This window comes from Podarcis raffonei, chromosome 12 (genome assembly GCF_027172205.1).
Source record: "Podarcis raffonei isolate rPodRaf1 chromosome 12, rPodRaf1.pri, whole genome shotgun sequence".
Lineage (NCBI taxonomy): Eukaryota > Metazoa > Chordata > Lepidosauria > Squamata > Lacertidae > Podarcis > Podarcis raffonei.
In genome coordinates, this window is record NC_070613.1 from 53,039,449 (window position 1) to 53,067,189 (window position 27,741).

At 43.8% G+C, this 27,741-nt stretch overlaps 1 protein-coding gene across 2 annotated transcripts in view; it reads right to left on the reverse strand.

The window, feature by feature from the left end:
- The window catches only part of PDE1C (phosphodiesterase 1C), a 286,306-nt gene extending 262,437 nt beyond the window's left edge, over nucleotides 1–23,869 (reverse strand). For both annotated transcript variants that reach the window (XM_053359751.1, XM_053359753.1), the window contains exon 1: nucleotides 23,425–23,869. In XM_053359751.1, the coding sequence (XP_053215726.1) occupies nucleotides 23,425–23,509 (85 nt within the window). In that variant the 5' untranslated portion in view covers nucleotides 23,510–23,869. The remainder of the gene's footprint in view (nucleotides 1–23,424) is intronic.
- Nucleotides 23,870–27,741: the final 3,872 nt, after the last annotated feature.

The following is a 27,741-nucleotide window of genomic DNA, read 5'->3' on the forward strand; positions in this document are numbered from 1 at the left end:
TTGTTCTTTGTTAATGACTTATTCTAGGATAGTAACCCAAGGTTTAATAACTAGTAAGCAAACCTGCCCACTGGATATATAAAAATGCTGGGTTCTTTTCTTTTTTACCGCTCCTGTTTTTGTAATTCTCCACTTTTCCAGCTGCACCACCTCACCTCCTCCCCGCAAAAAAACCCATTTAATCATTTCATCCTATTAATGTCTTTTCATCAAAATACATTTCATACCTGCCTATATTGCTTGTTGTGCTTTTTCACTTCTCCAGCTGTAGAATGGAGATAACAGTTATCTACTTGGGGTGAAGTTGATATTCATTAAAAGTGTTTTGACATCATGTATGGAAAGTGTCAAAGGACTCAAACATACCAGTTTTTATTCCCATAAACTATTTTTCCCAGTTTTAACACCACTGCCAGCATTATACAGACACTTGCTCCCTAAAAAACCTTTTTTTTTAATCGTATCATTTAAACATGCCGTTTTGCAACAGTAATTGTCATCATAACCAAGGCTCAATCCAGTCCAGAGTGTGTAAGAGAAACAGAAGTGGATGGAGCAATAAATGTGTATTTTACCTTTGTACAGTAAGCTAATTTCTACACACACAACTCTCTTGTTAAGTATAGTAATTTAATTCACTGAAATTAAATTACTTGTATGCATTACTATGTGTTTAAATTTGGTTGGTTGGTAACTGAATTCTAGGGAGTTCTCTAGTAGTTCTCATGTAATTGGCTAACATTAGTCACATGGGAGGTATCTGGTGAAGGAGAGACTCCATTTTATGTGAAGCAAGATGACTGTGCTTTAGAATCCACTGTGAACACTGCTAAGTTGAATAGAGTGTTGGAGTGCTTCTTCTATGCTTGAAAGAAAGAGAGCAAAGCTGCAGGAGAAGGTAAAAGTGGAAATCTCTCATAGGAGCTACAAGGCATGGGCTAATTGAGATATGGAGGCTGAAAGTGCTGAGCTCTGAAAAGAGAGGAAAATACAGTTGTTTGGAAGTTATACGAAGAGACTGTAAGCCCATGCTTGGAGAAGAATGTGACTGTAAATATTATGTTTTAATTTACCTATAAGTTTCTGCAAGTAAAGTTTTTGAATGTTAAAGTCTGGGCAGATGAAGATGATGGAGTTTATGAAGCTGGCAGATCTCACCGGGAGAATCCGAGACCAGAAAGAAGAGGAATACCAAGAAGATTGGAAGAAATTTAAAGACTATTTGAATAAATATTGCAATATTAAAGATATGTAATCACTTGAAAGAATCAATTAGGCCTAGGATTGAATTGGGATTAAATAGATAAATAAGAAAATGTACGATAAGAAAAGTTAGGAAATATGATTATGACTGTGATATCGTTTTATGAAATAATGATATTGGAAACAGCTATTGTAAAGGGAATTGGGGGTTGCTTGTGCGTAAAGGGTGCTGCAGCTCTAGGCAACGTTGTCTGGCTAAACCTTTCCCTGGCTGGACAGCCCTTTCTCCGTGGCTGTGTCAGTCACTGGCAGAATCCGTCAGTGGGCGTTTCCTGAACTTCTTCCAACATAAAAGCTCTTTGACGCCAAGTCTCCGCCTAGCCTCCCTGCGCGGAAGTCTTCTGCGCAGAGTGGGCATGGCCAGCGGAGGTCCTGGGCTCTCCCCGCTGGTCTCTGTGGAAGAGTCTTGGAGCCATCTCTCCGAAGTCCTTCCCTGCTCCCCTTTCTTCCTGGTGTCACGCCAATTTCCTTCCCCAAAGGAAGTGTTCTCTCTCTCCCTGCTGGTCCCTTCTCCTGCATCGTTGGGGAGCCTTACCTCCACTCTTGGCTCCGATGGCAGTTCCCTGACATCCATATATAATTACTAAGAAACTCAGATGGAAGAGATTTGAGGAAGTCATGTTTATGAAGATGGATTTTGAGTAATTAAGTTTCAGTTTATGTGGTGATTTGATGTATTTTATGTTTTATGTGGTTTTTTCCCGTTTCATTCTTTTTTCTTTATTATTGTTGGCTTTTTTCTGTTATATTTATGTATGGAAAATAATTGATATTATTATGGGGAAAAATGAATGTTAAAGTCTGGATATTGATTCCAAAGAAGGGCGTCAGTCATATATATGATTTGAGCTTCTTAGCTGCATTTTTGCTACCCTTTACTTCAGCATTTCCGACCTCTACTCAGGCGGTAAAGAGTTCAAAAATGCATGCCAGCCAAGCAACAACATCCAAGACGGGAGTGAAGCAAGACTGGAGAGGGTTGTGTGACCTGGGGAGAGTCCCAACCACTACACAGAGACCCAGGAGGCTGCATTTCAACCACAGTCCTGAGGTTCCCTGTAATGAACACAAGTGGAGAAGTGAAAAAGCACAGCAAGCATACAGCAACTTCAACCTCCCAAAAAGTGGGTTACTAATATATCTGCAATTCAGATACCTAGAGTTTCATCTCATCAGCAGGCCAAGGAAGAAGGGGTGGGTGAAGATTTACGTCAAGAAGGTGGAAGGAGACCAGCAGTGCCTCCCATTCACCAAGAGGCTGCTGTAGAGGTGATTGGACTTGAAGACCCTTGGGTCCCTTCCAACTCGTAAGACTCTATGATTATATGACTTCCAATGAGGTGATAGATCTTGCCTCCAAGGAGCATGCCAGACCTGTTGTTGCCACTGCTGCAGCAACAGTAGGTGATGCATTCCTTGGAGGCCGGATCTGCTGTCCCTGTGGATTCTGCCATCCAAGACGGTCGCCTCCCCTTGCCTCATGAGTGAGCTGGACCTCACCGTTGTAGCAATGGGCTGGATGTGACTGGCTCAGGACACAGAGCAGCCTCCAGCCGGTTGCTCGTTTAGCAAATCACAGCCAGCCTTTCACTTATCACTGCTGGTGGCACCACAGATATCAATCATCTGCAATCAAAAGGATGCTACCCACACTGAAAATCAAAATGAAGAGGACCCAAACTACGTTCCTGGGCTTCCAGAGAACATCAACAGCCACCTGCAGAGGGGAAATGACTCTTCACTTCCCTGCAGATCACTGTAAGATTTTTAGCTTTATGATCATCATCATCATGATCATCTTGTATTATTTTTAAACAAGTGCTCTGTGATTTGTATTAACTTCCTTGTGCAAACCAAGAGAAAAAAAGGTTATAAAAGCAGGCAGGCAGGCAAATAAATAAGCAAAGTCTTACTTTGTATGAGTTGCTCCTAGCCCTAATCAACCAGAGCATGTCTAGAAATTTTTGCATGTGAAAGGTTCCCGGCATCTCTAGTTGAAAGGCCTTTGGTAGCGGGGATGGGAAAGAGCCCGGAAAGCCAGTACCAGCCTGAGCAGACAGTTCTTCACCATATGAAGATGATTTGATCATGAGATACCTGGCAACAAAGGTACCTACCACATTTCTATATTACCCTCAGGAAATTAACCGTGTACATTTCTGTCCAGTACAGGCCGAGTGAACTCACATTTCAGAAAAAAGCAGCAATCAGAAACAGAGGAAGAGCCTTTAAAATTGTACGTGTGGATACAGAGTTGCTTTATTCCAGGTCAAACTATTTATTGTCTACTCTGACTGCCAACATCTCTACAAGAGGTCTTTCCCATTTCCGGCTAAAAAGGTAAAGGGACCCCTGACCATTAGGTCCAGTCGTGGCCGACTCTGGGGTTGTGGCGCTCATCTCGCTTTACTGGCCGAGGGAGCCGGCGTACAGCTTCCGGGTCCTGTGGCCAGCATGACTAAGCCGCTTCTGGCGAACCAGAGCAGCACACAGAAACGCCGTTTGCCTTCCCGCCGGAGCGGTACCTATTTATTTACTTGCACTTTGAAGTGCTTTTGAACTGCTAGGTGGGCAGGAGCAGGGACCAGGCAACAGGAGCTCACCCTGTCACGGGGATTCGAACCACCAACCTTCTGATCGGCAAGTCACAGTGCCACCCACATCCCTTTCCCTATTTCCGGCTACCCGACCATTTAACTGGAGATGCTGGACCTTCCACATGCATGAGAAGTATGTACTTTCCTTCACCCTAAAATTTGAACCATCTGGCGTGCCTGCTTGTATTGCGCACTCATTGCTCATGAATGGTGAGGTAGCATTCTATTCGCAGACGCCTGTCCATACTGTTTCCTTTACATTGGCTTCATAATTGCAGTGTGTTGACTGCAAATTATGAAGAAATGTTTTGTGATGAAAGCCACACATTGACAAGTGCCATCTGGAATGGCATCTAGTAGCGTGTTCCTTAAAATATATGAAGTTGCTGCTTTAAAAATAAGGGGGGGAAGGATTGTGGGACCTATGATTGCAACCATGCCATGTCCCAACCACAGGTAAATGTTTCATATCACTCACTTCCAGCTGTTTGCAGCTTGTGGCAAGCCATGGACATGCTTTGGAGGCCTCTGGAAGTCAGGCCATAACAAACTACCCTAAATGCAAGTCAGTGAGGGCATGCCAAAAGCTACTCCCAGCATTCAGTAGCCAAAGGGTGTGTATGGCAGGCTTGAGGGTTTAAGAAATCCATGTGGGGTTGACTTTTCCACAAATGGTATGTGCTGGAATGCTCATGAAAAGTGATTCTTGTTCTTAAATGAAAATAGTCATGAATATATTTGTACCCCATTTGGTTTGAGTTTTATTTGCCACGTTTAAAGACCACCTAAGCCAAGAACAACTGCTTTCCTTCTAGTTCTTCCCATGCTGTAACAATAAGAACCAAGTCAACATCAATGTAGTGAGGGGGGGCTCAGAAAACCAGCATGGCTCACCCTTGTTGCTAGCCCTAGTCTTCCCCCACCACAGACACCATGAGGGGTGAGGGCTCGGCCATTTTAATTACCCCCATTATGGTAAAGGTAAAGGGACCCCTGACCATTAGGTCCAGTCGTGGCCGACTCTGGGGTTGCGGCGCTCATCTCGCTTTATTGGCTGAGGGAGCCGGCGCACAGCTTCCGGGTCATGTGGCCAGCATGACCAAGCCGCCTCTGGCGAACCAGAGCAGCGCACGGAGACGCCATTTACCTTCCCGCCGGAGCGGAACCTATTTATCTACTTGCACTTTGACGTGCTTTCAAACTGCTAGGTTGGCAGGAGCAGGGACCGAGCAACGGGAGCTCACCCCGTCACGGGGATTCGAACCGCCAACCTTCTGATCGGCTAGTCCTAGGCTCTGTGGTTTAACCCACAGGGCCACCCGCGTCCCATTATAATTACCCCCAATGTGACATACGTAGGGCTGCCTCTGAAGATGGTTCAGAAACTTCAGCTGGTGTAGAATTCGGTGGGCAGGTTGCTCACCTATAAATTCTTAAATGGGTCAGGACCATGATCCCTCAAGGACCACCCCTCCCCATATGAAATGACCCAGACCCTGTGATCATCATCATGAGGCCCTTCTTTGTGGATCTCCCTCTACAAGAGGTTCAGAGGGCGGCAACACGAGAATGGGCCTTTTCTGCATTGTCCCCCTGCTGGTGGAATGCTCTCCCCAGGGAAACTCGCCTGGTTCCTTCCTTACATATCTTTAGGTGCCAGGCAAAACTGTTCCTCTTCTCCCTGTGGGGGGGGTGGCATTGCTTTTGTTTGTTACTATGTTCTATATTTTTGTGTTTTAATATTGTAAACCACCCTGTCCTCCTCAGATGAAGGTCAGTATAGAAATTAAATAAATGATAAGAAGTAATAAATAATTCGGTAACAGTGACCACCACTCCACACCCCCAAATGTCTTGGAGTGGTAATACACTCTGGGGGCAGTGTGGGTGGTTACAATGGCAGACAACTCGACTATATGGAACTTGCCAAACTGACTGGGAGACTCCAAGACCAGAGAGAAGAGACGGTGGAAGAAGATTAGAAGAAGTTTAAAAAATATTTGGAAAAATATGCTAATATTTAAATCTTAGAATCGTTTTGGAAGTGCATATAGGCTGTAGGGTTAGAAGTAGAACATAGTGTATTTTAAAATAGTATTACTTGTAAGGGATAAAATGTCAAGATTTTTATGTTAAGTGTGATAAATGGTTAAAAATTATGATACAGTGGTACCTCGGGTTAAGAACTTAATTCGTTCTGGAGGTCTGTTCTTAACCTGAAACTGTTCTTAACCTGAAGCACCACTTTAGCTAATGGGGCCTCCTCCTGCTGCTGCTGCAGCACGATTTCTGTTCTCATCCTGAAGCAAAGTTCTTAACCCGAGGTACTATCCAAGGTTAGCGGAGTCTGTAACCTGAAGTGTATGCAACCTGAAACATCTGTAACCCGAGGTACCACTGTATATGTAAACTGCTAAAGATGAGGTAAAATGAAAATCAGATGGGGGGACTTGGGGAAGCTAACCTAACAATGTTTAGAAAAAAATAAGGATAAGACAAGAATTTGTTTGTATTGTCTGTTTGTGTTGTTAAGTTGTGTTATAAAATGAATTTAAAAAATGGGTGGCGGAATACAATGGCAGGCAACTCACAACTTCCTGGTGCAGATCTCTGGAGTGCAATCCTGGGCAATGTGTATGGAGTTCCTGGGCTGCCCAGACAACAAGATCCAACCTCTCGGCCTCACTGACGTGGTCCAGAGGAAAGCAGAGTACTATGTTTAGCACCAGCATGGCTGCAGGAGTTGCCGAAAGGAGGCATTCAAGATGCCATCCCAACGTCTTAGGGACTCCACTCCATATTTGTATAGTGTTTACTGCTTAGCCTTTTCTTCTCCCGAAGACATAGACCACCACACTGCTATTGGTCATCAAAATCTCCAGCAGGTAGACACACTGGGGGAAGGGACTGAATTAGAAGGGCACTTAAAGAGTACAGTTGGGTGCAGGGCTCCCAATACCTGGTTTCCACATGAGCTGGTCTGAGTGTAAGCAAACTTCTCTATTTTCACCTGGCTTCAGTCCCTGCTATTTCTTTTTTTAAAAAATAACATTTTTAATTAAATTTTCCATTTTAACAATCCAATCAAATCACATTAAGTATTCCAAATTATCCAAATACATATCATACATATCCCATCATCCCTGACCACTGGTTCTGTTAGCCAGGGATGATGGGAGTTGTAGTCCCAAAACATCTGGAGGGCCGAGTTTGACTATGCCTGCATTAGTGTCTAACCACAACAAGCAATGCCTACATGTTTTGAGTCCTCATAGTAGGCAGCCATAAGGTATGAATTGGGTCTTTTGTCTCTCCAGATTCATCATGAACATTACTCCTGATATTCCATGCTTTAGCTTCTGAACATGGAGTAGGGAAACCCTGTTGCTTCTAATGCTTGGTTTTTACACTCTTGCTCATAAACTTTCCTGCCTTGGAAATAGCACAAACCGCAGCTGTCCCTCACTTCTGGCAAAGCTGCTTGCTAGCCCTGAAAGCAAATTAATAATAATAATAATAATAATAATAATAATAATAATAATAATAGCACCATGAACAAATCCTCCTACAGAAAAATAAAATAATTACAGAATGTGGGCCTTAAGGCATACGCCTCCTTCACTGAAATGTTGACAAGGAACTTAATTTTGTAAAAGAATGGGAAGAAAGAAAGAAAGAAAGAAAGAAAGAAAGAAAGAAAGAAAGAAAGAAAAGGCTATATACAAAACAGACCTCAAGCACGAGTGACTAAGCATAACACAAACATACACTGCCGGATGGGAATATCTCCCTAAGGTTTCATTTAAATATCGGTGTGGAGACAGTTAGAGATAATTAGGCATGTAAAGTAAGCAAATGCCTGATAAACTAAAAGACTAGAACTAAACGACGATGTAGCGTTCAAAAGGGCAACATGCACCAAAATGACAAGAAGAAATTATCGCAGGGAAGGCAACCCAATAAAATGGCATGAATGATTTTAATTAACAGAGAGAATCTGTGTAGAATATAGGTGCTGGAGAATAAACAGAATCTCCAGAGAAAGAACATTTACTCTGACAACTTTGTCAGTTAAACAAGCACATCTTCCCAGAGAAGGCTGATCTCTGTTATCGGGGGCGTCGTAATTGGCATTTTCAATGCTTATGCACACCCTCCTTCAAGAACAATTAAACCTCCTATATTAGCAGCAGACTTGGGAATAAGGATGATAAATCTGAGAAGCAATTGTAGAGGCATATTAATGGCATTTATCTGAATGGAGGGGAGAGAACAAAGCTGAGAAGCATTACAAGACTACCTTTAGTGAGATTTAAGAGTGTCGAATGGTTTGCTATGGAACCACAGCACCATGTTCTGTTGGCAACTGTGAAATGTCTTCCGCCATAGTTAGCAGAAATGACAATCTAATGAACTCCTAGAGTTGCATCTGTGCTGTGCAGTGGATCTAAACAAGTTCAAGAAAGCAAAATGTGTTTTACAGAACTCGGACTATAAGACAGGAAGGGAGAAACTATGGCCCTCCAGATGTTGTGACACAACTCCTCTCATCATCTTTGATCAATGGCCATGCTGGCTGCGGATTATGATATCAGGAAGGATCTGGAGGCAGGAAGACTGGGTGCCATCCTCTGTCATAAGGCAACACTATCCAAGTCAATTCCACACAATAAAGTGGCAGAATAAAGGCATACCAGATGGGAATGGTCTACCTATCTTTCTTGCCTGTCCCAAGAGATCCATATGGGAAAGTTAATATCCCCTATGAGATCCCCACTGTCCTAAAATTCATCAGTGTGTCCAAAATTCTGGCCTCAATGGAGCAGGCTTTCCCTAAGTGGAACCCATCGCAAATGGCAAATCTTGCATTCTGCAATTTCAGTGAAGACAGTTGTAGCTGTTCTTTCCAGTTCTTGCTCCTCAGTTGGGGAAGCTGTCGCCTCCTAACTGTGAGTTTAAGGAGAGTGGTGAACGTGCTTCTAGTCAGTTCTTAATGTGTATTGTTTAGGCAAAGGCAAGCCTCAGTGAAGCGGAGAATTTGCTGCCTGGTATGCTTAACATACCATAGGGACGCGGGTGGCGCTGTGGGTAAAACCTCAGCGCCTAGGACTTGCCGATCGTCAGGTCGGCGGTTCGAATCCCCGCAGCGGGGTGCGCTCCCGTTGCTCGGTCCCAGCGCCTGCCAACCTAGCAGTTCGAAAGCACCCCCGGGTGCAAGTAGATAAATAGGGACCGCTTACTAGCGGGAAGGTAAACGGCGTTTCCGTGTGCTGCGCTGGCTCGCCAGATGCAGCTTGTCACGCTGGCCACGTGACCCGGAAGTGTCTTCGGACAGCGCTGGCCCCCGGCCTCTTAAGCGAGATGGGCGCGCAACCCCAGAGTCGGACACGACTGGCCCGTACGGGCAGGGATACCTTTACCTTTACCTTTTATGCTTAACATAGGGACACGGGTGGCACTGTGGGTTAAACCACAGAGCCTAGGACTTGCCGATCAGAAGGTCGGCGTTCGAATCGCCACAACGGGGTGAGCTCCCGTTGCTCGGTCCCTGCTCCTGCCAACCGAGCAGTTCGAAAGCACGTCAAAGTGCAAGTAGATAAATAGGTACCACTCTGGCGGGAAGGTAAACGGTGTTTCTGTGCGCTGCTCTGGTTCGCCAGAAGCGGCTTAGTCATGCTGGCCACATGACCCGGAAGCTGTACGCTGGCTCCCTCAGCCAATAAAGCAAGATGAGCGCCGCAACCCCAGAGTCGGTCACGACTGGACCTAATGGTCAGGGTTCCCTTTACCCTTTACCTTTTAAGCTTAACATAGGGACGCGAGTGGCGCTGTGGGTTAAACCACGGAGCCTAGGACTTACTGATCAGAAGGTCGGCAGTTTGAATCCCTGCGACGGGGTGAGCTCCCGTTGCTCGGTCCCTGCTCCTGCCAACCTAGCAGTTCAAAAGCACGTCAAAGTGCAAGTAGATAAATAGGTACCGCTCCAGCGGGAAGGTAAACGGTGTTTCCGTGCGCTGCTCTGGTTCGCCAGAAGTGGCTTAGTCATGCTGGCCACATGACCCGGAAGCTGTACGCCAGCTCCCTCGGCCAATAAAGTGAGATGAGCGCCGCAACCCCAGAGTTGGCCACAACTGGACCTAATGGTCAGGGGTCCCTTTACCTTTATGCTTAACATCTGAAGAATATAGCAGCAGTGGCAACGAAGCACCAAGGCTGGCTTAAGACATTTTCTGCTTGAGGCAAAAAATGTACAGAATCCAAATGGACTGACCCTTAATTTTATTTCAACCCTCCACCATACATGAGAGCAGCAGAATAGCTGGCCAGGGGGTGGGAGCAACAGAAGGCTACTACTTCTCCATCCTCCAACATCCACCACATGAGGCAGCTGTTGGGATACTGCCAGGGAGACAAAGTCCATCTGAGCCCCCAAGCCGGCTGCTGGACGTTCCATCGATCTCCCGTAGTCACGCAGTATCAGCAAATAGCGACACGAAGCCTCAAGAAAACATTGCCACATTCTTGGACTGGTGCACACTCTATCAGCAGAATTCACACAGCAAAAGATGCACAGCAGGAGAGCATATTTACAGTTTATTCAGCGTTGGTCAGAACAAAGGAAGACATGACCGCCTGCTCCGGCTGCTCAGGCAACAAGAAGAAAACGAAAGCAACTGACAACATAAACATCCTGTGAGACAGGAAATACGCAGGCTGTGACACAAACATCCTGCTCCCTTTTAAGGTGGAACGGAAATATCCTAACAGCAGCAACCTCACTGCCTAATGGTGGGGCTCTCATTATGCCTGTATATGAACGACTTCAGACTTCTTCATTTTCTCAGAAAACCAGAACATTGTAGGAACCCATGCCTCCTCCTCAGGCCACCATTAATCTTGCTCCCTGGTGCAGGGAGAAGCCATAACATTACTCCACACCAGAGATACATAAAAGAGGCAGAAATAACTAGGGAAGTTATTTTTATGCTCTAACATACTGTACTCTGTGTATAACCTTTATACCAGGGAGATATTAGACCAAAGTGGTGCTTGCCAGATGTTTTTGGCTACACCAGGCTAATATAGCCAGGGTTCAGGAGTGATGAGAATTGTCATCCAAAACATCTGGATGGCACCATGTTGGCTACCCTGTTTAAGACAATGAACCTTAATATCTGTTTGATGAACAAACTACTAGAATGAAACTAAATAAAACTATTCAATTTAATTAGTTGTTTGGTCCCTCAGACTAAGCGTATGTCAGACTATTTGTCTGTCTAGTTCCAGTATTTCTTGAGTGGCAGTGGCTTTCCAGGGATTCAGACTGAAGACTTTTAGGTCTACCAGGAGATGATGGGATGAGCTCTACCACTGAACTAAAGCCTTAAACAAAAGAACTGCATATTTCTTTACTATCCCAATGGCAACTTGTCAGGGAAAAACCTCCTTAAAGGAAGAATGAGAGATGGCAAAAGCCCAAATGCCCTGAATCTTGATTTAAATAAAGAAGACAGTCCCTCCCTTCCCCAGTGGGGATTTCAGTGGAATTATAGCTGCTAAGACAACAAAATGAGGATGTGATGTCTCAGAATGGTCCGAGTGACTGTAATTGTTTTGTTCTAGTATACTGCTCTTGCTGCCTGTTTGAAATCCAGAAGAGATCTCATTAAGCACAATTGCCTAGTAATTGCTACAAGTTTTCTTTCATCATGAAACAGCCAAGCCACAGGACTACAGCTACTGAAATAACAAGGGCTTATTTCCAGTTGAAAGTCTGAAGCTCACAGAAGAATCATTGCATGAAAAGCTCATTCACTAGCTAAACAAGATGCTTTGAAAAAAACAATATCCTCATTAGTGGTTTTTTAGAAAGCAGAAAAAAAGTTAATCTTATAGACTTAAGTAAATTCCAAACACTGTGTTTCCTAGTCATACTAATTTCTCCGTAACATCCGCAGAAATTTTCCCCTAATATTTTGAGACCATGCTGAGCTCCTAAAAATTATAGCATATGTCAGATAGACAGCTGGTGTAATGTTGTGCGTGGCTGGGAGGGTGAACTTGGAAGTCGCTGGTTCAAATTCTGCTTGGTGGCCACTGTCCTCAGGAAAAATAATTTTATCTCTCTCGCATTTCATCACCACCACCACTTTACATTAGGAGTTTTGTAACACAGACGCAGTTTACAGGGCTCTTGTAAAAGTTACTGAGGTAAATGTATATGAAACACTCTGTAGGGGCTTCAGTACACTACAGGCTTAAGTAAGTTTTTAACTGCCATGACTGCCCCAATGAATTATGAGAATTCATCCCTACAAGTGAGTCAGTAGGTGTGGGAAACCAATCAAAGGGGAGGGAAATCAAGGATTACCATCCAGTTGGTTAGTAGAACTGGATACAGATTTATCTCATACCAGGGAAGGGGAGAGATATGCTTAGCACAACATTCTTTGTATTTGTCTTTACAGAGTTCCAAAACCTAGTACTGTTTGTAAATGCTTTAGAATACTTTTAAAAAGAAAGGAAAACAGTCTTAGATATCATTCACAGGACTTCAAGAACAAAAAGAATTTCCCCCCTAAACAAGGATATCTACACTGCAGCTGGACAACAGCACATTTTGTAAAATGATTATCCATTAAATTTCTCTCTCCTGTTTTCCTATTTTTGCTATTCTCAGAAACAGATGCCTTTCATAGAAACTCAGCCACTTCCCCCACTTTTTTAATTTCTCCAAATAATTAGATTTTCATGTGGAGGAAGCCATGTAAAACCTACTGCTTTGAGAAACAAAGGTTCAGCTAAAATACAAACTCATGAACAATGGACTTTGTTTTCTTCTTGGATAATCTTTGGATAATCTAGGGATTCAAGAGCTAGGGTTGCTATGCTGTCTTCAAAATAATGATTTTCAACATCCTGATTCTATTGTAGTTTACTCTAAACATAACATAATAAGGCAGCTGTGCTATGGAGACACACTGGCTTCCCTCTGAAAAAAGGCTAGAAACAGGAACTTGATCACTCTGCTTAAGCAGTTTTTCCCTGTATGCAAAACAAACAAACTGTAAAGAATTATCCTTTTTATTCAGCATTTTAGTTACGGCACATAAGCAGTATATCAAATAATAATATTAACAAAAGAACAGAAAATGTGTTTTTGCGTCTCTTGGGGGGCAGTAGCCGCAGAGGCTAATAAATGACTAGAGTAGGCCATAGCCCTCATTTCCGCTTCCCATTTAAAAGCCTCCAGTTGGGTGGCCACATCCTGACACTGATAAAGGAAAATGCCCTTATGGTGTCCATGTGGCCTCATTTACAGAAGACAGTCTGATGGGCTGTCTGGTCCAAGCCCAGTTTAAAAATAAAGGAATCGTAAAGTAGAGAAGCAGTTGAAATTGCCCATCAACAGCTGGGTCAACGTCTTCCCTGTTATGATGAAATGGATATAAATTTTATTTAAATTATCACCATTATTTCTAAATGTGCACCTATATGTTTAAATTGGCATGTGGAAGTTTAATGTACGTACATCTGTGTCCTCTTTTTTTGTCCACCCTAGATGTTCTACTCACATATTTCTATGGGGCAGATCTGAAGCCCGAGACAGATGCAATGGAAACAGAGCTGTTGGTTTAAACCCAAATCTGGCCAATCACGTATGAAGTAGGGGTGTGGAAGTCTTATTTTTAATAGCAAATGGGTCTGAAGTGAAGGCAGTGGATCATCTTCCTGCCTGCCACTTACTTCCCCATTCGCCAGTGACAGCAGGGCTAAGCCAAATAGAAAAGTCCTGGGGGGTGACAGGTGAGGGAATTCACACACACACACACACCTGTGTACCCCCTCTTGATTTGGGGGCAGATCCAGCTTTACACAAAAGGGGTCTGCCTTTGTCCTGTCTAGTTTGGTCCTTATTTGCCTGCCTTTGGTCTCACCAAAATTGCTATGTTTGATTGGAAATAGGAAGTGTCGGATATCCCTTTGCAAAGCCAGGATCCCATTGGTTCATAAGGGGCCATGTACTATTTAGTCCTTGGCTATTTAGAGCATTATGGGTCAGTACCTGCACCTTGAATTGTGCCACTGGTGTTCTTTTTAAAACTGGCAAGATAGTAGGCAACGTAACAGTCTTGCTGTTTGGAATTAATGTTTCTGAACAGTCTTCAAAGGCAGCCCCACATCTGAAGCATTGTAGTAGTCTACCTGGGTTTCATCAGGGCATGGATATCTCTGGCCTAATCTGCTCCTTCTAGAAAAGACCACAGCTCGTGAACGACTTGGAGCTTCTTACATGGCAATTAAGCAAGACATTTGGGTGTTAATGGCTATAAGATCTAAAAGCACCAAGATATGAACCCAATACATCAAAGGGCATTTTAAAATTTCTTTAACTTACGTACCACTTTGTTTCAACAGAAATCTTGAAGGAGGTTACTTATCTCAACAAAAATCAGTATTTCAAAACAAATATGATACAAATGCTACATTCACTATTATTGCTAATAGTGATGAAGATAAGAATACTCACATTTTAAGTAGTATAATTGAGCAATTTCAAAGCAATATAAATAAAAAACCACAAAAGCAAACTGTATACAACATATCACAAGATAGCATCAAAATGCAACATAATTACAACTATATATCAGGAGAAAACCTAATAAGTCTTACCAAAAAAACCACTCCTTAATACAATCAAGGAACCCTGCCACCATACCCAATTTCTCAACAGTCACAATCTCCTTGCACCCATCACAGCACTCCATTCACGTCAGTAAAACACTCAAGCATTCAACAGCCCATAATCATATACCGAAAGATAAGTCCACTGAATAAGAACAATCCAGTAACTGGAGAAAAACAGGAGGAAGAACATCAGTTTCTACCCCGCCTCTCACCTGGGGCAACACACACATTCTCTCCCCACCTCTCACCTGGAGAGATTAAGATGTTTTTCACCAACAGATTCCCACCATATGGGATGTCAGGCACAGCTACCAACACACCTGGTGCCCACCACCTCACAGGGAGCATTCCAGTCAATCAAATGCAAATAAAGCAATCTTCCTTAAGGATCAGCAATGCTCCAACAACATCAAATTGAAAAGGGCAAAGTGTGAGCTTCTGTGGATTTTCACTGATGCTGCCATGGGCTGAGCTGGCCATGTGAAAGCCACCCATTGCCAAGTACTGACTTGAGTGGAGATGACCTTTCTGTATGCCGTGAACAGCTGCAGGTGATCTGACCTTGTTTGTAGCAGAGGAAAATCCAACATGCTGGATCCCAATTTCCTCTTCCACCTTACTGCTAACCAACAACATTGTAGTGAGTTTGATGGGCCTTATCCAACCCTTACCAATCCCAAAGCCTTGTCCAGAGCTTCTGCTGCCACACCTGGATTTGATGTCATGGTGCTTTCCCATTGCAAGCAAACTAATATTCCACCATAAAGGTACGCCTACAATTCTACTTTGCCTTCCAAAGTAACTACATTTTGGATCTTTGGAAAAATAATCTTATATCAGTACAGATAAAAAACTGAAAATTTTAACATTCAACTCATCAAAACAACCTGAATTGCCTTTAAAAAGAAGATTGCAACCAATTAATTGACCAGCTAGGCACATTAGTTAGAAATGAGCAACCACTTATTGCTTAATTTCCCTGTCATCTCTGCCATTCAGGTGCTGTGTATCAGTTCATAAACGTTTACTTACTTTATTTCCAGAGCACCTGGCACTTTCCAAACCATCACACCAATTGCAGGAGAGTGATTCACTGCCACAAGCACCACTCCGTACTGATGCTGAAAGTGGACATGGTCCCAAATGAGTTCATTTTCCATTGCCACTTTCCATTTGCACTGCAACACTTCTCAGTCAGCAGGCCACCAACGTTGAGTACGTTCTGACTTTACAAAAGCTGCACAGAGCAACGGAGGCTCTCAGCTCTTTAGCAACATCTCTAAATAGTAGCACCGCAATTGCAAATAGGGCAGCTGTACATTGGTGTGCAGGCAGGTGGTTGAGTTCGCCCTGTGAAAATCAAGAGCTCCATGGGCATTGCGAAGACAGATGGGATCACCACAAGAGGCCTGTCATTTGGAAGCAAGCAGCTGAGAAAGAGAAGCCTACAGAGAATGGGTGCCAAGCTAGGCCGGGAGTAGCTACAATCTCATAGAAGTCTCTTCTATTGTATTTCGCTCACGGTATTCCTAGCAATTGATCATGTGCGCTTGCTGTATGAATTTACTGTGAATTTAGATCTGCAGGACTCAGCCACCTGCCTACACCTCTTCACAGTTTTCAGAGGGATGGCATCACTCACTTACTTTAACAACATATTGACGATTAGATAGATAAGAGGATATATTTAAATGTCTTTCATTTGAATTGCCTAATGCTCTGCATTGTTGTTTTGGTGTGGATGATCCTCAAAGATCACCTTCATATTCCACAGCGACAAACAAATGCTCTGAATGACTGACTGACACACACACACTCAAAGAAAATACACCTTGCCTAACATTTTAAAAACATTTGGGATGCCTAAAGATGGCACACCATCTGTGGGCGAGTGACTGACCTCCAGCCCTCACCTCCTACACATGGGCTAGATTGGCAGAGCTTCTACATGTGACTCTGACCTCAGAGTGAGTCTATAAACTTAGTGCTCTAAAATAGTCCATTCCTAAAGAAATGGAAGGAACACACCATGTGGACCACAGAGTCTGGTGCATAATAGAAGGCGCATCACCCTTACACACGGGTCTTATTATCTGAACACAATGCGTTGTTTGTTACGCAAGTGTTTGTATAATGAGTCAACGATTTACATTGATTCCTATGAGGAAATTTCTTATGCATTCCTGACCATGGAATTTTGACCCCAAAATTGGGGGGGGGGGCAATCCAGGAAAACCCTTTGAAACTTTGCAAAAGGCAAACAAGGAAGGAAAAACTGCTCTCTTATCTGTCCGATCTCTCTCCCTCCCTGCTCCCCACCATGTTTTCTGGCAAAATGGCTGTTGCGGACCAGCAAAATAAAAAAATAAAGCTTTCTTAAAGCTGCTTATTTGTTTACAGTGCTACACACAGGTCTGGCTGTTCGGATATCTGAATCTGTATACAGCAAGGTTTGGGTACTAATTCCTCATGTTTGGATAAGTGAATTCTTGTTTAATAAGCAAGTTTGGATAGTGGGACCTGCATGTACACTGGTCCAATGGTCCTCTACCAGTATTAATAGTAAAGATGGTGGTGGTGGTTTTATTATTTTCATGCCGCTCATCTGACTGGGTTTCCCCAGCCACTCTGGGTGGCTTCCAACAAAATACTCAAACATTAAAAACTCAGACATTAAAAACCTCCCTGTACAGGGCTGACATATGTTTACTTCCTTGACATCTGCTAGTAGGGCGTTCCACAGGGCAGGCGCCACTACCAAGAAGGCCCTCTGCATGGCTCCTTGTAACCTCACTTCCCACAAAGAGGGAACTGCCAGAAGGCCCTCAGAGCTGGATCTCAGTGCCCGGGCAGAACGACAAGGGTCTTTGTTGTTCTACTTCCTGGTAGTGGTGCTGTTTAATTTGATGGGGTTGAGGGGCTGATCTGAAAGATCAACTTGCCTAGCTTACAGCTCAAAATTTGGGGGCAAATCTTGGAGTGGAGGCAAAAGTTTGGAAATACTTTATAAGGAATCCCCAAAATTGCAATCTCCTTTCCCCTGCTTTTCTTTCTTTAACCATGCTGCCACCCAAAGTCTTAGTTTCCATAGAGTTCCTTTTGATAGTTATCATTTCTCCTCCACAATGTCCCTGGATAGCGATGGCCAAATCTGTCAATTTCTGTTTCTTATTTTTCTAATCTTCAGTTTAGTTCTCCGTTTGTGATTTTTTTTTTTAATTAGTCCACCAGCACTTATTTTCATGACTCTAGTATATGCATTTTTGTACTTGCAAAGTTTAGAGATGTGCTTAATTTCAAAAGATTGTTGTGTTTCAGTCCACATATTGTTGTGGAAAGTATGATAGGGTTGCCATATTTCAATAAGTAAAAACCAGGGCACCCGAAAGTTGTTGAACTTTTTTTTTTTTGAGAGCCAGTCTGGTGTAGTGGTTAAGAGCGGTGGACTCGTAATCTGGTGAACCGGGTTCGCGTCCCCGCTCCCCCACATGCAGCTGCTGGGTGACCTTGGGCCAGTCACACTTCTTTGAAGTCTCTCGGCCCCACTCACCTCACAGAGTGTTTGTTGTGGGGGAGGAAGGGAAAGGAGAATGTTAGCCGCTTTGAGACTCCTTTGGGTAGTGATAAAGCGGGATATCAAATCCAAACTCTTCTTCTTCTTCTTTTTAGAAAGATCCCTAAATTGATCCAAGACAAGGCTTCGCAAACGTCAATGCTGCCTTTGAAATCCTGGTAATGTCCAGAAAACTCCAGACATATGGCAGCCCTCAAGTATAAATTTGGTAGGTTTGCCTTTAAGTGTGATCCAAATCAAAATTCCGCCCCATCCCTTCCTTTGGGTCAGTGTTCTTGCATGACAGAGTTATTTCAAGGGGGATGTGGGGCTAGGCTAGCAGGAGATAGCTGGTAAAAATAAGCTTGAAAAAAAGTTTGGAAACAGGAAAAAGAGGGGGGGAATTGCCAGTCAGCCCCCCCAAAAAAACTTTCACAAGTTTCCTGCCCATGAACAATTGCCAAAATACAACTGAAGGCATGTAAAGCATAAAACATTCGGAATTTGTACCAGAAGATTTGGTTTGTTATGATATTTATTTTATTTATTTCACAACATTTATTTGTCACTTGGTTGTTAGTAAAAAAAAAAACCTTAAAGGTTTACAAAAATTTTTAAAAATTAAATTATCAGCAAAAATGATTAAAAACAACTATCTGAAGCATTCAAAAAATAAAATAAAATCAACGCTAGGCTAAAAACATTCTACATTTCTGGATGGACTTGCCTAAACAAATATGCTTTTAGCAGGCACCAAAAAGAGTGCAGTTAAGGCGCCTGCCTGATTTCAGATTTAATTTATTTTTGTATGGGTAATTAAAACATCCATCAATCATAAGTTAAGCGTAGGAGACATAAGCACTGGAAAACCAGATTCCCTTATGAAGGTGTGTTACAATGTTTTCATAAACAAGTTTTAGTATTAATACTTCTATGATTAAATACTTTTACATAGATAGAATCAGGAGGTGTTAGAGGCTAAGAAGTTAAAGAGAAATTGTTTCTTTTTTCTATGTGTATTTCATATTTTTAAATTGTCATTATTTGTATGTCTTTTTTTTAGGCATAGATTCCAAAGAGAACTGTCTCATCCACATCACTAAGACCGAATCCAGGATGGTATGCAACTCATCACCCAATCACAGCACACCTCCAAAAGAAGGTGAAAATAACTCAAGTAAAAGAGTATGTAGCTTGGGGACAAAGCTTTCTGGCTTTGTGTCATGCATACTTAAAGAGTTCACAAGGTGGGTGTTGAAGATGGGAAAGAAGGAGAAAGAGCACTTTTCACACAAAGCTCCATCTAGTACGCAGGCTGAGACCCTACCTGCCCGCGGACTGTCTCACCAGAGTGGTGCATGCTCTAGTTATCTCCCGCTTGGACTACTGCAATGCACTCTATGTGGGGCTGCCTTTGAAGATGACTCAGAAACTACAACTAATCCAGAATGCGGCTGCCAGACTGGTAACTGGGAGTGGTTGCTGGGACCATATAACACCAGTCTTGAAAGACCTACAGTAGCTCCCAGTACATTTCTGGGCACAAATCCAAGTGTTGGTGCTGACCTTTAAAGTCCTAAACAGCCTCAGATCTTTCTGCCTGAAGGATCGTCTCCACCACTGTCATTCAGCCCAGACGCTGAGGTTCAGCTTCTGGTGGTTCCCTTACTGTGAGAAGTGAGGTTATAGGGAACCAGGCAGAGAGCCTTCTGGGTAGTGGCGCCTGCCCTGTGGAATGCCCTCCCAGCAGATGTCAAGGAGATAAGTAACTATATAACCTTTAGACTACTGTACATCTGAAGGCAGCCCTGTATAAGGAAGTTTTTAATGTTTCATGTTTCACTATGTTTTTGTATATGCCACCCAGAGTGGCTGGGACAACCCAGTCAGATGGGCAGGGTACAATTAGTAGTGGTAGTAGTAGTAGTCGTAGTAGAAGAGACCAACCTCACAACACACATAGGAACAAGAGCACATCGCTCACACTTTTCTTCCTAGAACCCTAGCAGGTACCTCGCCTTGAGACACAAATGCCCCAAACCCAGACCTCCTCCACTTCAGCAACTGGGGGTGGGGTGCCAGGATAGAGGACCACAGAGACAGTTAAGCAAGGAAAGAGAAGATTACATCCTAGATAGGACACCTGCTGAAATTGCCTCCCATATCTCCTCACCCCACGCTCTTTCCTATTTGTGAACATATATTGTCTGAACTAGAAGCATGCTTGTCTATTGTTCTGGGAGGTGATGGAGAAGATAGAAAGAGAGATCGATATTTGAGAATTAAAGTGAAGTATGCCTCCTGTTTCAACCCAGGTATCAAAAGTTAAGGAAACCCAAAGTTAATCTAGCAGCAAAAATGTGTGCTTGGGGGAAAGTCTGCCTCATTTGAGGAGATGGGATGAGATGGCTGTCAGATGTCCTTCAGCATCATTCAGAATCTGAGCTGCTCAAGACATTGTGCTGCTTAAAGGGCAGAAAAAGATTCTCCACAACTGCCACCACCCAACGCTGGGACATAAGATAGACTGTGTGTTGTACACAGCAGTCACTGCTGCTCCCTGACGCACTTGCATCAATCTGCCAAATAACAGGGCTGGCCCTGAAATCAGCTGAGCTGGGATGCTATAAAGAAACTGGCAACATGGTAGCCCTGGATGCAAGAAGCCAAGTTCATACCACTATCCAACTACAAAGCTCACTGGTGGCCTTTGGCAAAGTCGCTGCCTCTGACAAGCTTGCCACACAAGGTTGTTGTGAATTAAACACCCATCTTGGGCACTTTAGAGAAAGGGTGAGTCTGGCCCGTAGTTTTCATGATTCTTTTCTTTTTGGAAGCATAAACGTCCCACTTGTGTTTGCCTTCTCTTCCAGGCTGCTAAATTTATCCGCTAGAGTTCCTTCCAACTTGAATGTGACAAGCTTGCTCGGGGCTGTCTGACTGCAAAGTTCAGAGGGATAAGAAGAGGCAGGCAGGCAAAGATCTTGATGCTATAAAGGCAGCATAGCCCACGCAAAGACTTGATCCTAACTGAGGTGGGCATCCAGTTAGAGCATATATGGGGGGAATCCTTTAGACAGCCTTCCCTTTTGGCAAGCACATGGGCAGGGGCCAGGGGCAAAAAAGTGCATAGAGCAAGGAGTGAAAACTTTACTTCTGCACAGCAGGCTCATTCCACACCACACACACACACACACACCCCCCTCTCTATCCTGCAGTCAGGCAAGCAAGAGTCCTTATCAGTTCAAGGACATATTCCAACCACACTCAACGAGGGTGTTGAGTAAAAGGCAGATACTTGGGGTGGGTTGTATATACATAAGAATTTAACTTTAACCATGGGCATGGTCTAGCCAAAATTAAGCACTTTGGACTGTAATCATATGCACATACAGACCCGAGAGGTAAGACACATTGTGAACACAACGGGCCTTGCATCTGAGTCAAATTGCACAGGATTGTGCTGTTTGGGTTCCAGTCTTATGTGCACACTCTTGAGAGTACGTCCCACCTTAGTTTAAAGGTGCTTACTTTTTGAGTAAACACAGAGGGCATCATACAGCACATATCCTTGGTTTTAATAGGAGAATTAGGCACAAGCTTAACTGCCCCTGTTCCTTCAAATCAGTGGAGTGTGCTGAAAGCCATGCCCCATGGCTACCTCAACAGCCCAAAAATAGAAACACCAAAATAATGCAATTATAAACATGTCACTTTAGTCATCCTAATACATCATGTTTGAAGGAACATGATTTATCTGGAGCATCTAGTCTTTGATGCATAACCCCTATTTACAGCGTAACCTATACTCAGAAGTAAGTCCTACTGTTTTCAATGGAGTTTATTCTTAGGTAAGTGTGTCTAGGATTCTTGCCTTAGTATTCAGTTCAAGATGGCACACACAATATTAATCCTCAGATCTCCTACATGAGTAAGAAATTGTCAATTCCATGCAGCTACAACAATTCCCCCCCTCCAAAAAAAGCACATGTTCTGATGTTCAAGTGACTCCCACAGAAGGCATCATTTTTAATAACTGTAGAATGCAGCATGTAAGACAGCAGAAAGACCATGACAAAAGTTCTTGCATGCCATCGAGAACCTTTAAGCTCTCCATCTAGCCTGAAGCTCTTGTGCTATTTACATCAACATCAATCCACAGAAGCAAAGAATAAGCACAACACAATCAGCAGCTGGCCATTAGATATAGGAGAAGGCATAAAAGTGAATTTGTTCTTCATAAATAGGCCACTCGGATTGCAAACTAAAATTAAGTCAGCAAGATAGCTTGCTTCGTTAAGGTTTGCAGAGATTTGCAGAGTGGAGTTCAGTCAGATGTAAAATTTCAAAAGAACAGCCTGCTTAATTCACCCTAGGAGTCTAACTACTGTACAGTGGGTTTGATAAGGGAAAAGAAAGCAGGAGGGAGCAAGAACCTGTGGCTCTGAGCAATTTTGCTTCCCCCTCTCCATCAAAAAGACAGAGTGGAACAAAGGGGTCTTATGTTTAAAGAGCTCAGTCCACCTTAGAGGGCTTGATATGAGGCATGGCTCAGTTCTGGACCCCTTTTTGTCAATGCTCTTGGAGTATTGAAATGATTGCCAAGATCAACGTTCATCTGAGGTTGTGCAGAGTGTCTCCCAGCACTTGAGTAACCGCAACCAGCCTCCAGGTCTTTGGGATCAGGTGCAAGCAGAAGGCATGTTTTCCACACTAACCTCTTTTTAGAAATGAGCCACTGTTTACAGCAGGGACCAAGGAGAATGGATGTGATTTGTGTGTGCCTTCTCTTTCCATTTCCAGTTCCACTTCATTTCTGTTTACGTGGTACAAGGGCAATTTCAGGAAAGATCTGGTTTGCTGTGTCAGTGACCATGGGTTTACAGAAGCTTGGTTACCTACTTAAAACTCACAAGTAAGGAAAAACAAAGAAACTCCACACACACACACAAACACACACACACAGCTTCTGTGCTCCTGAGCTTGTAGGAAGGAAATGCAGCAAGCAAGTTGACAATATGTAATCCCAAAAACACGGGCTTTCCTGAGATAAGGGCTGCCAACAAAACAAAAGTTCTGCATACCTCTTGCCAAAGCAATGCCAAAAACATTACAAAAGCGCGGTGGTTCAGGGCAAGGCACCTTCCCTGAATAAAAGGAAGTCAACAAAGCGGCAGGAGGGACAGAGCAAAGCAAAAGTTACAGGAGGGCAGCAGCATCGTCCAAGAGGCATCTTGGACAAGCCCCCTCATTCACCCCTGTTTCCTACTTGAGACAAAAGGATAAGAGAAGAAGAAGAAACACCCGCACAAAGGGGCTCACCAATTGTGAAGCTATAGCCATCAATGCTGAAGGTGGCACTCCGACATTTTTTAAATCCTTCTTTTCTGTTGCTTGCCTCTGTCATGATGATCTTGCTGGTGAGTGTTCTAGGCAGCAAGAACAGCAGCAGCAGCAGCAGCAGCAGCAATTCTCCCCTTGTGGGATGAGAGCTTTTCTAAGCAGGCAATTAGTTGCCCTTGAATCTCTCCCTTCGGCAGCACTCACCGCCGACTTCACACATCTCTGAATGCACAATGCTGGATCCAAGAGAGAGAGAGACATGCCCAGCAGTAATTCTCCACCCCCTAAGAATGTCACAGCAGCATGTTACTGACATACCTACTCAAGAGGTTTTAACCACTAGTTAGAGACGCTGGGATCTGAAATCCAGCAGCAATTAGTGTAACACCGCTGAGCCAAACAAATCAACTGTGCATGTCGCAGAAATGTGGAGGAGCTCTAGGCACAACAGTATGGAACATTCAGCGCTGCTGGGATAGAAGCAGATTGTGGGAATCAGAGCCTCTATAAGCCTCCCCCCCCCAAGGGATCTTTGAAGATTTGCAGCCTAATCGGCTCCTGACTGTACCTTGGCAAGGAGTTTCTAGAGCCCCCTGGACCCAAAGTGGTATAAACAAGTTCTCTTCACTTGCCTAAAGGTCTCTATATGAAGTTTCTGAATGTATGTGTTAAAGGAAAGTAGTTAAAAATGGTAACTTCCCTCCCCACCCCACTGTTGCCATGTGCCCAAGCCTGTGATTTTTTTGGGATCACAGGATCTTCGTGACATGGTAAGCAGATCCAGACAGTGAGAAGGCTCCTTTATCTCCATCCTAGAATTTCCTTAGGCATGCCTTTCCCTGTCTTCAATTCAAATCCTTAAAAGGTCTAAGAGTATCAGGACCCTGAAGTCCAGATACAGCCAGATACAGAGGCTGTAGTGCTGGCAGAGGAGCTGACCTCCTTTGGACCAGAGCACCACCACTGAACCAGAGACCCCCCGGTGAAAGGTGCCCATGCCTGGACCAGATACTCCAGCCCCTGGGTTGACCATCACACTCATCTCTAAGGACATCACATTCTACAGATCTTGTGAGCCAATGCAGGCATCTTGTTTGGCATACATTCATGGAGGGATAGAGTACTAGGTTCTAGGAGGAGTGGGACAATGGGAGGGGTCTGGATGCAAAGGTCTAAAATGCTTCAGCCTTGACCCAGGCACTACTGGAGGAAGTGTCATATTAGGAGCTCTCCTTGGTGCTGTAATGACTGGCCTGCCTTGCTGCACTGACCCCATTATGACCCGTGGGACCAGAACAGAAGACCTCATGTTCTGAATTTAACCTTAGTCACCCTTAACCACTCCTTCACAAGGAAAAGAGATGTGAAATATGATTACAACCCCAAAGATTGCCCTGGTTTCATCACCCAAGGTACCTGCTAGGCTTTTGAGCCATCCCAATTAATATGAGCATCCTACCCACCACATTTCATGAGGAGGTAACTTTCCCTTACTCAGTGACCTTTTCATCCTACACTCTTTAGTAAGGTGGTTCTCCTTCATGTTCACATTGCCCACTTCAGCTATAGAAAAAATCTGCTCTCCACATCCAAATCTTGCCTTTGGGATTCTTGTGAGAGTTTATTGAGGTCTTGCACATAAGAGATTGCTAAGAGACAATTCGGGGGGAAAGAAAGGACTGCATAATGGGACAGTATGGAATGATTTGGGCCACGCAAATGTTGCGGGGTCTCCCCAAATAAGGGTTTTAGAAGCACCTTGAATTGCGCTTGGAAGGAAGGCAATAGTGACAACCCAGCCAAGAGTTACGGTACAATTTTCTGCACCCGCTACAGCTTCTAAACGTGTTACCCATAATTCTCCGTCTTAAATTATAAGGGCAGCCTGGCACCTTATAGAAAAAAACCTTTCTCTATAAATAAAGCACCATCTGAGCCTTGTCATTAAACACGTGCCCCTCAATTCACCCATCTGTAAACCTGCAGTAACTTCAGCACAGTGGGTGTTCTACAACATTAAGTATCTTTTGAAAGATGCAAAGAATGAGGCTGTTTTAAAGTGCTGCTCTTGCTATCCTTCTCTGGAGGTCTTTTTTTCCCCCAAGTGGTTTTCTAGGTCACCTAAACAGTGAATTTACCACTTCATAAAAAAGAAGCCATGAAACAAACTCGCCTCAGAATATGCAAAGTACAGAATAGTCTAAACCTGATTTCATGCTGGTTGCTGGTTGCATCTAGTTATTTTCTGCTGAATCTGAACAACGTCTCTCCCTTCCCCTAGCAGGCTCAGGTCCCGCAGCTCCAAAGCAAATTCACTTTCCTTATCTCAGTGGTTTCTCCCAGGACACATTCTTTAAACTGTGCTCTTCAATCTTAGGTAATTTCACTGCTAAATGCCCCATGGCTGCCCTTTAGCATCACACAATGCTTCATGTGGACTGTTCACTAGACATGTTTGGATCCTTTGAGATGCAAGACAATGTAGCAGTTTAATAAATGCAAGGTGTAATCATGTTGCCTATCAACGGTACACTAAATTCATGCAGAAATTTAATTGCCCAAGATGAAGGAGGGCTGTTTTAATTGAATTTACAGAGGGAGGAGGATGTGTTATAGCAAAAGAGTTAATGTTGAAAGAAGAGGCCTACTGGATCAGACCAAAAATCTATGTTGATCAGTGTGCTATTTCCTGCAGTGGCCAACCAGGGAAGTCCAGGAGGACACAAGCACAATAGTGCTCCCCTAGGGAGACACTAGGGTGAGGGTCCAATTGTTGGTGGGATCGATTCCTGGGTGTGAAAGAGAAACACCAAGAACCGTGTTTGTGTGACCTTGGTGAGAGACAAGAGTTGTTGGGGAATGGTGAGCTGGTGAGATCATGGACACCTTTCATAGGCACATAACACAGGGTGCATGGCAGGTGGTAGCATGATCTGTGTGCTGGATGGGGGCTTTTTCTTCAAGGTCCTGAGATTTGAGAATGCATGTGTCAGAGTCAAGATGTGTCTGGGTATTGGAAGCAGGGGAAGGTATGTACTACCAGACTTTTAGAAGCTTTTAGGGAAGCTTTTAATGTTTAATAGATTATTGTATTTTAATATTCTGTTGGAAGCCGCCCAGAGTGGCTGGGGAAACACAACCAAATGGGCGGGGTATAAATAAATTGTTGTTGTTGTTGTTGTGTATAAGTGGTCACCAGTAGGGGACAGTTTGGTGTTCTGGAGAGGGAGGGTCAAAGGACTGAAAGATCTACCAGCCCATTTTCTGAAACCCTAAAGCAAATGCATTCCATTCACACCCCTAATTTAGATGTAGAGGCCATTTAATTAGCGGTGCTAATGAAGTTTGAATGGGGAGGAAGGCAGACTCAAAATGCAAACATCACCCACTCGGAAATAGATGTTACATTTCAAGTACAGTGGTACCTCGGGTTAAGAACTTAATTCGTTCCGGAGGTCCGTTCTTAACCTGAAACTGTTCTTAACCTGAAGCACCACTTTAGCTGATGGGGCCTCCTGCTGCCGCCGCACCGCTGGAGCACGATTTCTGTTCTCATCCTGAAGCAAAGTTCTTAACCGGAGGTACTATTTCTGGGTTAGCGGAGTCTGTAACCTGAAGAGTCTGTAACCCGAGGTACCACTGTAAAGCCAACACTGACTTGACCCTAGACCCATCTCAATATGAGGTGCATTGGAACCTGCCATTGGCCCTCCCACAATACTGGAACTCTCAGTGGCTCACTGTGGCTAGTTTGCAAATCATTTTGAGGATGAAATCACTTGTATCCATCGTGATTTAGGTTCCACAGTTATAACCAGTGAATCCGTGGAGATGTCTAGAATGCTGTCTGGTGTGATATTGACAGATTAATTTCATTTGATGTGGCTTGAGGATGTGGGCAAGGTGCTAGGTTGGGTTAATGGGCCCACTTGCATTCTGGGTCCTTAGCCTTCATTGCTTTCAAAATCTATCAGGGAGGGAAAAGCTTGGTTGGACCAAAGAAGTTATAAACACCTTATTGTGAAAGGGAATGGTCCTGTGTTGCCTTACACTGGCTGTGGTGAGGCTTCTCCAGAAGAAACCTTCCATGGGCACTGAAGGTTTGAATAACTACAGAGCAGTAGCCAATTCCCCTATTCCTGAGAAAGTTTCCAGAATCAGACCCAGGCTCTCTTGGATGAAGTCAATTTTCTAGGCCTATTTTAATCAGAGTTTCAGCCCAGTATTGGCACTGAGACCACTCTGACCAACTATCTGGATGACCTAGATGACCAGGAGAAAGACACAGGAGAGTGA